Source organism: Lagopus leucura, unplaced genomic scaffold (genome assembly GCF_019238085.1).
Source record: "Lagopus leucura isolate 7727_CA_CO unplaced genomic scaffold, USGS_WTPT01 Super-Scaffold_100157, whole genome shotgun sequence".
NCBI classification, from domain to species: Eukaryota; Metazoa; Chordata; class Aves; order Galliformes; family Phasianidae; genus Lagopus; species Lagopus leucura.
In genome coordinates this window covers 2664514-2680921 of record NW_024962334.1, presented here as the reverse complement: position 1 = coordinate 2680921, position 16408 = coordinate 2664514, and the positions used below count along the sequence as shown (strand labels likewise).

The following is a 16408-nucleotide window of genomic DNA, read 5'->3' as shown; positions in this document are numbered from 1 at the left end:
TCATGAGATGACTTAAAAAAGGAATAAGTAAATCATGGAATATGCCTTGTGCCAGTAGCATCACCTGGTCAAATCTGCCAAAATTGCAGTAGGGGAAGGATATCTGCAATGGCTGTGAGCCTGAGGTTCCTTACAATGCTAAGAGGGGGAACAATCTAGTCTTGCCAGAGATTAAGCCTCTGCAAGGCACAGAAAAGTATAAAAGCCCAGTGTTTAACATATGTCTGAAATTTGTTGGGGCTCTTTTGAGTTTCCCTTAAGAATGGATAATCCTTTGGTAAAACAACACTGTTTAAATTTGATATGAAAAAAGAAAATATAGTGTTGTGCATGGTTGTTTATTTAATTAGAAATAATCTTTCTTTGTTTTTCATAAAAGCAAATAAACTTTGTTGTCAAATCATGAAATTAGAGTGAGCATAGGGAGCTAGTAATAGTTGCAAAGAGATTACATTTTCTAAATAATCACAAGATGCAGAATGCATTCAAGCAACTGATGTTACCAAACCAAGATGGTAAAAGAGTCAGGAAAAAAAAGGAAAAAAAAATATACTTTTACGTTCGATGTATCTGTATAATGTCACCAGTAATTTTCTTTAAAACATTCAAAAATGTCATTATGCAAATTCCCTTAGCAGAATTACAGTAAGTCCTCTACTTGATCTTTCATATAAATAGATTCAGAGTTCCTACGAGGTCTGATTCAAAAAAAAAAAAAAAATTTAAAACATTTGCCCTTCAGATGATCAGCAATCCTATCTCACATATCGTAGTATTAATATTCTTAATGTTTGGCATTCTCTCATAATGAGATATTTTTTCCTCCACAATTTTTCAGATTTCAAGATTTGAGAAAACACACAGAAGAGGTTAGAATCTTTCTAAGTCAATAAAAACAGAATTGTGTGTTATCAGTAGATTACTGACAAAAAAAAGTATTTATTCAGTAATATTCTTTTCCAGTAATAATGAATAGCTCCCACAGTAACCTAATATATTTATTCAAGTAAAAAATTAACCAGCACTAGGTTCAATTTGAGTTGGATACACTGAATACAAAGATGAAGTGCAAAATTTCTGATTTTTTTTTTTTTAAATCAGCATTGTCAATGAAAATGACTGTCCCACTGCGCTGGTGCAGCCTCACCTCAAGCACTGTGTGCAGTTTGGGCACAATAAAAGAAGGACGTGAAACTATGAGAGAGCATCCAAAGGAGGACCAAAGAAAGGGGAAGGGTCTGAAGAACAAGACATATAAGGAGTGCCTGAGGTCCCACGGTTTGCTCAGCACAGAGCAGAGGAGCTGAGGGGAGGCCTCATGGAGGCGCATCCCTTTCCACCTGGGATATTCTATGATATACATGAAACTTTAATAGGAAAAGAATCACAGAATCATAGAATGGCCTGCGTTGCAAAGGAGCACAGTGCTCATCCAGTTCCAACCCCCTGCTGTGTGCAGGTCACCAACCAGCAGCCCAGGCTGCCCAGAGCCACATCCAGCCTGGCCTTGAATGCCTGCAGGGATGGGGCATCCACAGCCTCCTTGGGCAACCTGTTTCAGTGCCTCACCAGCCTCTGGGTGAAAAACTTCCTCCTCATATCCAACCCAAACCTCCCCTGTCTCAGTTTAAAACCATTCCCCTTGTCCCATCACCACCCACCCTCACAAACAGCCGTTCCCCCTCCTGTTTATCCGCTCCCTCCAAGCACTGAAGGCCACCATGAGGTCTCCCCGCAGCCTTCTCTTCTCCAAGCTGAACAAGCCCAGTTCCCTCAACCTTTCCTCACACAGAGCTGCTCCAGCCCTCTGCTCATCTCAGTGCCTCCTCTGGCCCCGCTCCCAGAGCTCCACATCCTTCCTGTGCTGGGGGCCCCAGGCCTGGACGCAGCGCTGCAGATGGGGCCTCACAGGAGCCGAGCAGAGGGGGACGATCACCTCCCTCTCCTGCTGGCCGCCCCTTTTTCATGCAGCCCAGAACACAGCTGGCCTTCCGGGCTGCAGGCGCACACTGCTGCCTCATGGCCAGATTCTCATCCACCAGGACCCCAAGTCCTTCTGTGCAGGGCTGCTCTCATGGGGTTCTTCCCCCAGTCTGTATCAATACCTGGCATTGCCCCACTGGGCTGAGCCAGGGGTTAAACTTTGAGCATGGAGCCACAGGACTCCACCACCAACTCTGAGCAGGAGGTCCCACAGAGGATAATGACACTTTCCTGCACAGACATTTGCCCCTATGAGAATGTGAATTTTCACTTTTTTTTCGGAGCCCACACTTATAGCAGTATGTTTTGTTCCGCACAAAGAGCAGGATTTCAGCTTCAAATCTAAAAGGCACACTGACATTCAGCTATCCAGATCTTTACTCTAAATTCTGTTGCTTCATTTCATTTCCCGACTAAGTCTTCTTTCACAGTCTGACAGTGACAACTAAAATGATGTAGTTAAAGTAATAAACACAGAATTTTAAGCAGACTGTCAAAATAAGTGACATTTATATCATTTTAGTCTTAAACTCTCACATAAAGTTCCATTCAAACTAACTTCTTCATTATACAATCAAATGCTAAAAGTTACCTTCCCCATTGAAAGATGCTTCATTATCTATCTCAATAGTTAGTATGGTCTGCATCATTTCCAGCAATAGCATTCAGTGCTCAGCAATAGCTTCTTCTTCATTAGGAAATATGGCTTTCTTGTTAGCAATTAAATTCTTCCAAAAGCCTGATAAGTCAAGAGAAACCTCTGACACTTGTTTGTGACTTGTAATCAGAAACATCAAAGGGCCATTGATTTATCTTTAAATAAAGAACACTCTTGCTCCAGAAGCTGGATAGTGCTGCAACTTTCTTAGGCCCAAGGACAATAATATCACAACTGAAGGAATTCATCCTAGAATTTTTAAGGAAGCAGAGATGGCCCAGTGACTCTGGATTCCTGCCACTCTGATTAAACTGACATAAAGATATGTTTAGTGCCACACAACGAGAGATAATTAGGAAAAAAATGATGAGGCCGAGAAAAAAGTATGTAGTGGAAAGAAGTTCTGCAAAAACAGGCAGAAAGTTTAAATGTTTCATTCTCTTTCCGAAATTCCAGCAGTTTTGAATAGCTCACAAGTGTTCCATGCAAAGAAAACTTCAACTTCTTTGCACTAAGATAAATTTTCAAACACTATTTACATTTGTTTTCTCGGCTCATGCATCACCTCTGAAGCACCCGAGAGGCATTAAATATTTAAATTCCCTATTACTAGTAAAATAGGTGCTGTTTCTTCTTCTCACAGAATATCACTGGCACCAGCCAAGACTTCTCATTCTTGCTGTAAGCTTGATGTTTATTAGAAGACCAGAATGAGTACACATTTTCTTGCCTATTGGAAGGTTTTTGATTTGTTACTTAACTAAACATGTTCGTACAGATTTCTTCATATCTACAAGTCCTTAATCCACAAGATGCCAGTTGAAGCAATAATTATATTAATAAATTGTAGACAGTCTAAGAGGAAAAGAAAGACAGAGAGGCATTTGGAATTAACGTGCTGTGAATCAGTCCTGCATCATCCTTTGTCAGTGGCATTAGCAGGCTTTTTTCCCCCTTCTTGTTGCCTTTTAGTAATAATTTCCATGCATTTGACACATTTCATCTCACTCAATGCACTGAACCCTAGTACAACAGAACACCAGTTTGTCAAACATACATTATTTGAGGATGCATATCAGTTAATCTTAGGCGACTGACATTGTCAAAGACAGGCATGCTGGTGAGAGCTAAAAAAAACCAAACAAAAACAGGCTAGGCATGCAGGAGAAGAGACTGTATGAGAACACAAGCGTGGTGACTGAGATACCAGCACCCCCAAATTCCTGTCTTATAATTCTCAAAAAAACAATAATCTCCCATACTGGTTTCAAAGCACACATTTTCACTTTTACTGCAAGGAGGAACTGCAAGCCCGAAAAGACTACTAGTTGACCTGGCAGAGGATAGAAGAAAGATTGATCTGAAAAGACTTCTAAGCCATTCGAGGTTAGTTTCACAGAAGCCTCTGAGAATGTTTATGGAGTACGTGAATATAAGCTTTTGCAGCACTAGAAACATTTGCAATTCAGCAACTAAATAACCTAAGTATTCTACCAGTATTACAGGACGATGTTCTAACAGGATTCTGTAAAAAAAAAACCTAACCAAACAGGTATTTGTTGTTGTTGTTGTTGTTTAGAGATTTGAATAAATTATTTGAATTAACTAAAATTTGAACATAGGAAACTCCATACAAATATGTGGAAGAACTTCTTTATGGCACAAAACACTGGAACAGGTTGCCCAGGCAGGTTGTGGAGTCTCTATCTATGGAGATATTCAAGACCAGTCTGGACATCAACCTGTGTGACCTATTGTAGGGTGCATGCTTTAGCAGGGGGAGTGTATTTAATGACCTTTTGAATCTCTTCCAACCTCTGCAATTCTGTGTAATTCCAATTCAAGATCATGATCCAGAAACTGGCTACCTTGGAGATTCTGCAACATACCTGTCAGTTCTCTCTCAATGTTCACAGAAACTAGACATGATAATCATGTATGACATGAAGAAATAAGTAAATCCTCTGAGGTCAGTCTTTATATCTGTCTCAAAATTGGGATCAAAATCAAATGAAAGCCAATATAGGATGGAATCAGACTTCTCTTAAAAACAAAATTTGTATTTATTTGTTCAATAGAGATAAAGAGAGATAAAAGGAAATCAAGAGGACTAAGAGAGAAGTAATGATACTTTCCACATATATTTAACATGAACTTTTGCCCAACATATCAATGCCTCAGGTAAGGTCATCTCTCTTTGACAAGACACTATTTTATTTACTTGGAACAATTTTTAAGCATTACAAATTTCTAGCAATTAGTAACAACAGATATTTCTCCTATTTACTACTGCAAGGTAGTAAACACTATCTTGTGTTTACACTCACTAATGGAAACACATCTCAGATGGAATTTTCTCATTTGGGACTCAATGAAGAACCAGTGAAAACTTAATCAAAGAAAATACTCCTTGCCACAGAGAATTTACAAGAGAATGTTTTGCATCTATGGAATCCATGAAGCGACTCTAATTCTTTAAGAAATATTTGTTTGCAATTCACAACAGAGCAGTGCTATAATGGAAATCTCCAAGGAGGAGAGACAGCAAACAGATAGTGGAAGAAGAGAAGGAAAAACCCATCAAGAGTTTTGTTTGTCATTCTTCTAATCTGTAGTCCAAAATCTTTAGGAGTTCAGATTAGAAGGAAAATATTCTGACATATAGCAGCCAGTGGAAAACAAACTATCTCTACTGGTTCAACAGCTGACAGTGTTCATCCAAAAAATCCCTCTCTGTTTAACCAGAAAAGAATGCTAAAAGCTGCCTTGTTTCACACACACATAGTTCATTCTGCTCCACAACACCTAGTAATTACAAAGTAAAGTTCTTCTTTAGAATGCAAGTTCTCCTTGATCAAAATTATTTTTCTTGAAACTATGAAAAAGACAAAATGCACCCTTTCCATCTGATCTTTGATGTACTTATTTTTTGCACAGGAGATTCATGTATTACCAGAAAAGAAAGAAACAAAATAAACAAGAAACCAACAACAGACAAATACGAAGAATATACTGCAAGAAACACTTTTTTTTTCTAGTCTACATCTAATAAAGAAAAAGAATTAAAAAAGAAGTAATCACTCCTATCCCTATAATCAGACATGGCACAGAAATATTTATCTGAAGCCAGTAAAGATTCAGAAAGGAGATAATATCATAAAAGCTGTAGAGCATTGGTTTATACGGCCCAATCCTACATTCATCCTAAGAAACGAGCCTTCCAGCAGCTCCTGGTTGGGCTTCAATAATAAAGAAAAATAGAACAGCAGATTTGAGTGGGTGGGTACAAAGAGAACCCAGGGGTTTTGTTTTAGAGTCTTTAGTAGACAACATCTCCTATGACTTGCTGTACACTGCATCTTTACAGAAGGATGTAGATTTCATCTCTAGGAAGAGTGTGGAGGAAAACAGCCCTGGTCATGCACCCACAAGTAAAAGACACTTTTACAAATAAACTCTTTCAACTACCTGACACAGACTGGAATGAATACAAGTCTAAGGCATTTAATGCTTGCCTCGAGAGAAAATGTCAACTTCATTTGAGCAAGTTCTTGAATCAAATCTTTTACTGCAGAGATGGAAGAGAAGAATTCAGGTACACTTTAATCTGTTTTTTTTTTCCCCCGACAGATTATTTGAAGACAAAGTTAACAAGTAACATACACGTAATCTAATTGGAACCACCAATTGCAGAAATCAAAGTCTTTCCTCTTTTGAACTGCAGTCAGCATCACCTCTGCAGAGCTAAGAAAACTAAGAAGTTACAAGAAATTGGAGAACATCATCAGGTTAACTTTTAATTAATGCCCAGTAAGATCATTGTTAATTTGACTGTTACTATTTATAAAGTTTTCTACAAAGGCTGTGCCTGGGAGGCTACATTTTGGCTGAGACTTCTTTCCTCTTGCACAATTGTGTAATTAGATTTTTCAAAAACATAAACAAAACCTTTCACCTCTCTCATGCAGCTAGCTGTGTCAGCTTTAGAACATACGTTCCTTCTGCAAACATGCCAACACCTTGCAATGGATACTCTGACAAGTGCTGACACTGCTATGAAAAGTTGATGCTTGGCTACCAGATTTTGTGACAATACCAGGAGGAAAAAAAAATAATAATTGCCAGTTCCCTTCCTCTGACTCTCATGGAAAAAGAGGACACTGAAAAAGATGTGTGTGTGTATATGTATAAATTAAAAAACATAAAGTAAAAAATAAATAAATAAATAAAAATCAACAACTATGCACAATTAAAAAAAAAAAATCTAATATTCCAGAACACAATTTTAAATTGACCACTTCATTCATCCCCTAATATCAGGAACCAAAATAAGAAAAAAAAAGAAGTCTGCCTCTTCTTCCTTCAATCAATACAATCCCTTAAGAGTCCAAGCTTCAAAACATTCACATAAAATATTAGCGTTATATATTTGCAGTAGATAAACTGAACCAGCAAGGCAATCAATCAATTTTCAATTACTTGTGGCAACTAGATAAGACGATAGCATACACACTAACAACTGACAACAGACACCTAATGAGCGGGCTCATACCTTATGGAAGTCACGAGCTTCTGGGGTATATAATTAATAATAGCCATTTACAATCATAAATATGTATTTCCTCTTCTGTTTTCAGAAAGAGAGTTTATTGTATGGAAACTGAGACGTGCTCATCACCAAACCATCCAGTTCAACTTCGTTTTCCAAGGACTATAAATTGCCACTTGTCTTATGGTGGGGGTAGGGAGTCACGAAATGCATCAGTAAAATTTCAGGTGTGGCACAAACACGAATGTATCTATTATTTAGTACATCACAGCTTTTTACAATGCAGTAGATGTGCTGTAAATAACGCCATACTTACAACATCAAACTTCTGTGTGATGTTCCCCTGGACATCAAGTAAATAAACTTTGCCATAATGCGTTCCCAGTGCCAAAAACTGTAAAAGAAAAAGATTGATCATACAAGACACCACAACCAGAACTACAGCAGTGCTAAATGAACTCCGGGATGTTTAACAGATTAATGATTAGCAACACTCAGAAGGAAAAAAAAAATCTGCTATAGACAAAGCTTATTTTAACTGCAGCTAAAGAATAAAACAGGGCTTCAAGCCCACATTACTGTGATAGTGCAAGTTAGCTGTCAGAATGAGTCATGAGGATCCTCATCTACTGACAACTAATGGTGTGTCTGCAGTCTGTATGCACTGCCTGATGGACTGTGGCAGCAAATTAAAAATGCAGTGTGAAAGCAAGTACTTAAACACAGACCAGAAATAGTTCTCGGATCCTTCCCACAGCTTTGTTTCAATTGTCATGGTATCATTTGGGCTTTAATTCTCCCCCACCACAAACATAAAAGCAAAACATTCAAACAGAGGAATAGGCCATTGGTGAAACACTGCTGGATTATGGAAAGTCTCTGCTTGCTTTTAAGCACACAGATAACCACAAGGTTTGCCTTCTTTCACTTAGTAACACTGGTGTGTGGCAGACTCAATACAAATAACACTTCTCCTTGGGTATTTCAGAGTTTCATTCTAAAAAGAAGTAACAAAATAAAGTGACCTCCACATAAAAGCATGCCATCACAAAATTATTTTGATATAAACAAGACTGCAATTGATTCTGAGAGATCTGCTGTTAATTGAACCATGCAAACTACACCTAAGCAGGAAAGGAAGAACTTTGGTACTACTTGATTTATGACAGAGGTTTCTTTTATTCCCCCCCCCACCTCCTTTCAGCATTACTCAAATAGTCTAGGCTCCTCAATTCTCTGTATTTCACTGCATGTGAGCATGCTTCATTGCAACCTATAATGAAATGCTCAAATTTACAGGCACTGCTAAGCGTGTCAGTCAGGCAGCACAATCTTTAAAAAATAACCTTACAGAAAGTCAAGGTTTAAAAGGATTTATCAAAATGGAATTGCTTAAAATGAAATTTCAGTTCAGGCACTTAAAATATGAAGCTACATTAAAAGGAGTCAAAAAAGGGAAAGAAGGGGTTCATTAGAAATTCATTCCCTGCAATGCCTTTCACTCCTGCAAGGTTGCCTTTTTTCAGGAAGAAAAAAGTCCCCCGGGTAAAAAAATCAATACTGGTTAATAAAACATCAGGTGTGCAGACATAACTAGGTATGACTATTCCACTGCACAGGCCTGCTTGAATGCACCAGGTGCCATGACGATTAGTCATCCAGTGCAGACAGCAAGCCTGGTGAAAATATGATGCTTTAGCAGTGAAAAGAAAAAAATAATTCTGAGGGGAAATTAGTCTGGAAACAGAAGCCAGATTTTCAGGATTCCCAGCAAAGTTCAACAGCTTTAATCAGAGACATATTTTACACAATCCGATGTAATTTTATTAATGATGAGTCTTTAGCAGGGCTTTTCTTAATTCAGCAGGAAAAGAAACAGAACCACACCAAAGAACACCCCAACAGCACCTTAACCCACCTTCAGTTTTAAGTTCTCTATTGTAGCAGACATATTTCAGACACATACCAGACTCCAGTACCTAGCTTCTAACCATATTGATCCTTCTCATAAATAGTGCATACAGTTTGCTGGGAAACTAAAAGTGTTGGGATACTTAAACAGCTTTCCTGTATTGCCACTCTTTGTGATGCTGTAGTTAAAGCTGTATCTGTGCACGTCCTTACAGAACAATCCTGCTTATCTCTTGCTTTTCAGAATTCACCCGCATCTCAGAAAGGTGGCACAGATGGGGAAGCAATGCTTGCCAATTTTCAAAATATCTGCTTAATTCTAGGTTGTCAAAAAACATTTTCAGAAGACTTATTGGATTAATTCCCAGAGTTAAAATACATGTCTCATCTTAAGAGCCTCTTGAGCCGTGGCAGCAGTCCTTTGAGTGCAAGAGGCACAGCACGAGTCAGTCTGAAAAGGCAGCCAAATAACAGAGATAGGTCCCTCAACAATCAATGTTAAGGAGTTATTGGTGGCTGTGAAAAATAATGCGGAAAGCAACAATTATGTTTTACATAGTAACTGTTACTTGACAAATTACCAACTCTCATACTTTCAGATGTTCCGCATCATTCATCATATTTTAAAACTCTCCCCAGTATTTATAAAAGATGAGAAAATAAAGTAATTATTGAAGTCAAAGATACAACTTAAGTTCCTTTATGATAAGAACAAAGAAACAGCTCTTAATAAAATTTCTTCTTTGCATTGTTTATCCAGTCTTCCCTTCCATTCTCTTGTACATCTGAAACAGTATTAGAGCATTAAAAAAAACCAACACACTGTAATTACTTTCTTCACATCATATAAACAGAAACTCAGACATCTTCCACAGCTGAATATATGCTGAGCTATCCCTTTGCATGAACCTGCTTTCAGAGATTGAGGCTGCAGAAATAAGCATATTACATGACAATTTATTTTCTGGACGAAGGAAAGTTGGGATTGTATCCCAGTTGTAGTTCATAATACTGTCCATAACTAAATCTACTACATTTTCCAGTAGCTTATGTAAACACAGCATCTAACAAATTACTGCATCTTGAATTCTGACTGTGAAAGGAAGGACTGTTCAACGCTAACCATGAATTTTATTCACATTATTGTTGGCTTCCACTGCACCTCTAAATCTGGCAGTACTTCTACACATAAATATACTGGTGCATTGTAAGCACAGATAAATACATAAACCCTAGCACAAGTACCATCTCTGCCCTAAAGTCGTGTGATACCTTTTCATGCACTGTCATGCAACTGGCTGCATCTTTCTGCAGAATTTCTGTCACTCCATTAGAAAGTCGTTCATACTTCAGCTTGGGCTCCTCTTCACTCTCATCTTCCTATGTTTAGAATGGTAAAATAGAAGGGAGGAAAAAATAGAAAAGAAAAACCATTTAGAAGTTAATTTTAAATAAATAGAAATGTAAATATACCCAGAATTGTTATACAGCAACAGGCACAGATGGATCACTATCACATCTTAACAACAGCCATTACAATCCAAAGCCAAACTTACACATTTTTATCATTCCAGAGTTTGGGTTGTGCTTTTTTGTTACTGCTCTTTTTTTTCACTCCAAAGTTTCGTGTGCAAACAAAGACTGTATTAATAGCATAACAGTTCAGCTGCAGTCTAAGAGGCATTTAGTTGATTTCTAAAAAAGCATGGAAAAAAATGTATGTGTATTTTGCTACATAAAATTAGTCATTCCCAATTCAGAAGAAAAATTTAAGAGATGGATATGGAAAAATGAATGGTGATAAAATAAATTGTTCTACCATGGCCACATTTCAGTCTAAGCTGAAGCATGCAGGTTACAAGAAACTTCAGGACCTTCGCAAGACGCAGTATCTCTGTAGGAAGGATAGGGGCAAAATGCTGTAAACAAAAATAAGAAGAACCCACTACAAGTAAGACAACTGTGTAAGGCATACCAAGGTTTTTTTAGTTAAATAAAAGTATATTTTTGCAATAGTATCTGGGAAGACGATCCGGACTTGGTCCGTTCTTACGGGTCACCTCTATCATCTGCAGTAAATACCAAACTTTTCCTTTCTTTTTCTTTTCCAGTGTGTTAGGTATTATCATCAATCGCTACCTACATGCAAAGGAAGTGGCACACTGTGAGCAAAGAGGAAACTGAGGTAAAAAGCACAAGAAGCAAACTCACTGATCACCCAGCCCACTGTCTCCAGAGGAAAGGAAACTCAAGGTGCACAGTGTTCTGCCACAGGCATCTATCTGTGACTGATGGTCTACTGAAGTATAATGCCAAGGAGAGATTTCATGAGTTTCAATAGGCCACAGTTACTACTGTACATGCCTAGACAGACACAGACCCATACACACTCCTTGTTTCACACTGGGAAGCAGTAGGCCTTTCATAATAATCTCCTACATACGCTATTAGTTCTAATTAATGCACCAACACTGAATGTATTTCCCACACAAAACACTTTCCAAAGCACACTAGTGAGAGCCCCAGTAATGCAAATCTTTTACTTCCCACAAACCATTGGTTTCCAATTCCTATGACTAAAGATAAAAATGAACAGTGCCAGTCAATGGCAGAAAAACTCTCTCTGTGCAGTGTCTTTTTGTAGCTAATGATCTGAAAAATGAATGTGGGAAAAGAGACATCAATGTTTTGTTTAAGTTACCTTTGCCACATTTGCTATCGCCACAAACTCTCATATAAAACATAAAAAAAGCCATGTGGTCCTATGGACACATTCAGTATTTAGCACCAGGCTTATAGAAATACACTGCAAAGAAAGGATCTTTTGAAATGTTATTTCAGAGTTTTGTGACAGAATACAAATGAGATTAATATAGGGATGTCAGCAGCCCATGACGTAGCAGTCTGAAGTGAAGTGTCAAAATGTCCACCAAGAAACAATTTTATTCAGTAAGCCCAACAATGAACAAAGTTGTTACCAGACAGAATGACAACGTTAAATTACAGGGCTGTATATAAATCAGCCAAATTACTTGTGCCCACAGATCCTTAATAAATGACTACAGTGGTGCGGGAGGAGGTAGAGTCAAAGCAAAAAGGCTGGAAGTGGTGGAAGGAAGAAGGAAGCGTGCATCCATTCTACAGCAATTAATACATTACTGCATTTTATACACTGCTCATAAGGATTACACTTGAAATGTGTGGGTAATCTCTGAATAAATTTGTAAAAGTCAAAATTGAACTCCAGCCATCTAGTTTTTCTGAGATCCCACATGTTGCTGAAGTCTGGACATCAAATGTGCAACCAATGTGAAAAGTTAATTCTAGCCTCTTCAGTAGTTTGCATAAAAGCATTCATCCATGGACCATTAGATAAAGTCACTGTAAATAAGTTTTGCCTGTCTTATTTATGAGTGAAAACTAAGTAATTTTTCCCATATGCACATGCATACACAAAAAAAATATATATACTTTCAGAAGTCAGTGCACTGAAGCATTCTGCCAAGCTTCAAGAAGAAGTAAATAAAATGAAACCTCAAATAGAAGGCACAATGATGCACCCATTTCACGCTTTCTTGACAGGTATCTTTTATGTTAAGTAAAAGTCGAGCTAAAAGATGAATTGAAACACTGGGGGGAGGGGGAGGGTAAGGCAATGACTTGGCTGTAAACAAAGTGATATGAAAAGGTGATTTGCAAAAAATGCGAGATCTCTCTGTTGCTGCAGACCCCAGCCCATATATTAAACGCATTTGATGATCCCTTCTTGAGAGTATCAGAGTTTAATCATTTTTATGGCATTTTTTTCTTTCAGGGAAAGCTTCCATGCAGCCTGAACTTCTAAAGTAAACACGAGCCGTTGTTAATAAAAAGCAAATCAATAATTTTTGTTAAATTTTAATAATCCTGAAAACCAACAAATAAAACCATCAGCAGCCTGAGCTGAGCTGACAGTTAGCTGCGTTTCTATGACAACCCGGAGGAACGGCGCAAGTCCTGACTCGCAGCAAAGCCGCCATAGAAGCACAGTGACATTTACCCCAGACAAGGAAACTCAAGCCTCCCTTTAAAAAGCGGAAAAACAACCCGAAAAAAAACAAAAATCAATTTCTCAACTAACATGGATTTTTACTAAGTGTACGGCGCTTTTAATTAAAGAGAAGTCCTTTAAACCATCCTAGAGGAATCTGAGCGTTCCAAAGTAAATTTTATAGCACTGCCTCTTGTACTGCCGCCAAACGCATCCTGCCACACAGGCTGCCTAAGAAAACACAACAGCCCAGCATCTTGAAATTCTTGTCAGATATTGAGAGGAAAAGAAATACATACTACACAAGATGTTGAAAGTGCTCCACACATGGCAGACTTAAATTCACAAAGTGCACGAGTCCCACGGAGCTGACAAGAGGCAACTACCTTTGGGTTGCTTTAAAGTAAATAATAACCATTTTTCAACCACAGGAACGCTAATTCGAAACTCATTTTCCTTTCATTTTTCTCTTTGTCTGTTGCTGCTAAGCTAAGAGCAAAATTGCTAGGAAGAACTTGCTCCAGGTATCCACACCTATTTCCTGTGGAAGCTTGGTTCCAGTTGAAAGAAATATCCCAATTAGCTGGTCAGTCCAATCTAAATCCTCTTAAGGGCCCTTCTTGCTTCTGAATTCCTGCAATTAAAGAAATTGCTCTTCCCATGCCCACCGTCCAGTAGGCAGGGAGCTTCCTCCAAACACTTCTGGAGCAGATTCACACAACTGAATGGTGCTGCAAGCGTGCACTAAGTCCTCCAAGGGCCAGTATCACCGTGAGGGAAGCAACCTGCCTTTTGACATGCAAGTTTACAGCCTTCTTCAAATATTCCGACTCTACCCTCCCCAGCTCTGCCTACAGGAACAACTGCAGTAAAACACTGAATAGAGAAAATAATCCAAGAATTCGTCCTGGCAAAGAACACATCCAGAAGGAAACTGTGGGCAGCTCCTGGAGTTATTCCATTAGCCCATATTTGCTCCTGCAGCGGCGGATCTGCCCACAGGTCAGTCTGTCACATGAACTGCATGCTCTGCTGATTGTGGATACTCTAATTATGTTACGGGCATTGACAGCAAAGTGTCATCCTTCCTGCACCATTTGTCCTCTAAGTTTTCCAAAGCCTTTATGGAAATAAACGGTGCATACGTTATAAGGCAAATGCCCTTCATCTTTGCTTGCGCATCGCCCATCCAGTTCCAGCCAGAACTCCAATTACTGGAGGTGGTCACTCCAGCACTGTTTACACCTTCATGTTTTGACCCTGCAAATCATTCAAATCCAAAGAGAAAAGCACCTCAGTTAACAAGAAATTAAACTAACTAGTTACAGTTCCAGAACTGTTTGTCCACAAACTTGTGAAAATCCTGAGTCAAATCAAAGAAATAAATTCCATTTATTTGGGGGTTGATGTAAAGGTTCAAAGAGCATCTTCCATTACACAAAAATTAAACAGTCACATCCTTTGTGGTTTGCTGAGGGTAGGTTCACTTACTACAGAAATCACAGAATCACAGAACGGCCAGGGTTGGAAGGGACCTCAAGGATCATGAATCTCCAACCCCTTATCTGACAACAAATAACATATATAAAATAAAATATAAAATAAAATATATAAAAAGGCTTCTAGTCCCAGAATGCAGTCTTCATGGAAAACTACTTAATTCTCTCCTATACATACAGAAGCACAACGTCCAGAAAAATATCTAGTAGAACTCAGTAAGATCACCAACTCCTTTTCTGATCAAATCTAGGCTCTCTCAGCAGCTTCTTGACCAACAGGATAAAAATCTCCAAGCGTCAGCTTCTTATAGAGGTCGTGTTTTAATCGGAGGGCTGCAATAGTTTTATACATTTTATTTTTGAGGGCCTTTTCTCTACAAATCCCATAACTCATGTGGGACTAATGAGTACTCTTTGGAATGGGTGGTACCCTGTTGAGAAGAGGGAAGGGAGGAACTTCTAACACCTTCCAGCACCTCTGAGAGCTGCGCTATCAGCAGGCATTTGCACAATGTGCCTGAGCCATGGGCAAGCCCTTCCTTTAACTGCACCTGCGCTGAATAGGGCAGGAATGTACTGGGAAGGCTGCACAATGCTCAGCTTGGACTCAGTGGGTCTGAGAAGCAAGGCTATTATAAGACGTATGAGGATGCTCACTATGCCCGACAACACAACAGATAAAACAAAACTATTGATTTCACCTCATTACTACACCTAGAGATTTCTTACATTGGCCATAATATCTCCTTTGGTCCAGTAACAAAATGTTATGATTACTTTCAATCTTTTATCTTCTGCAGCTCAGATCCCAAAGCCTTCTTTTGGCCTTATCTCCATTCGCATTCAAGAGATATCAAAGCACTGACTCATAAACAAATCTGATTTCAGGTTTGCTAAGCCCCATTCCTACAAATTTTTAGAGAAAACAGTCTCCTTGTAGTGAGTGGCTCAGGAAAGGAGATTCACTGCTCCATCACTCAGTCATCTCTCGCCCTCATTACCCAGAATGTATTTAGCCTGAGCTCAGCCCCCAGATCAGATTTAGCCTGAGCTCAGCCTAGACAAACTGGTAATCCAGATTACCAGACACAAACTTCTCTCAGTAGCATGCCAGGAATGTCTGTATGCATCATTTCTTAATGCCTGCTTTACTGTATTTCACAGAGTTACAAAAATATAACATACGCTAGAGAACAAGATTGCCCATTTCTAAGACACGGGAATACAACTAGTGAATTACAAACTTAACCAAGGAACAGTATGGGACATAATAAGAAGGGGAACTAATATTCTTAAAGCAGTTTTAAAAATTACAAAAAGGAAGCTTTTAACAAATTGCTAATGTCTGTTGATGATTTAAGTAACATTATAATGTGATAACAGAGTTTGGAGATCCCTTCAATCTCCGCTTCAGACCAAGTCTCCAAGTCCCCAGTTCAGTAATAATACTGAGTGGTTAGGCTCCAAATATTGTTTAAAATTATTTAAGGACAATCATTATTTCTGATGAAAACAGCAATTATTTGTGTTGTGCTTTTCCAGCTAACATCTATGTTCCATTACTGTAAAAATAGTATTGGGTCACTATTTTGTATAATCAAGAAACACAGATTGCCATTCAGAATCCCAGTCTTCCCGCTCTTCCTGGTTGCCCATTTCTTCATTTTACCTTCTTTTAAAAGAAAAGAAAAACAAATCCCAAAGCAAAACCAGAAAAAAACGTGCTGCTATCCACTGTTTAGGGACAGACACCCACTTTGCTGAAGAGACAAGTGACA

The 16408-nt window shown here is 38.6% G+C and overlaps 1 protein-coding gene across 1 annotated transcript in view; it reads right to left on the bottom strand.

The window, feature by feature from the left end:
- Positions 1-16408, bottom strand: part of VPS41 (VPS41 subunit of HOPS complex) — a 104048-nt gene that overhangs the window by 75493 nt on the left and 12147 nt on the right. Inside the window, exons 3-4 of the mRNA XM_042888784.1 lie at positions 10374-10481; positions 7507-7584 (exon numbers count right to left, since the gene is read on the bottom strand). Coding sequence (XP_042744718.1) covers positions 7507-7584; positions 10374-10481 — 186 coding nt within the window. The remainder of the gene's footprint in view (positions 1-7506; positions 7585-10373; positions 10482-16408) is intronic.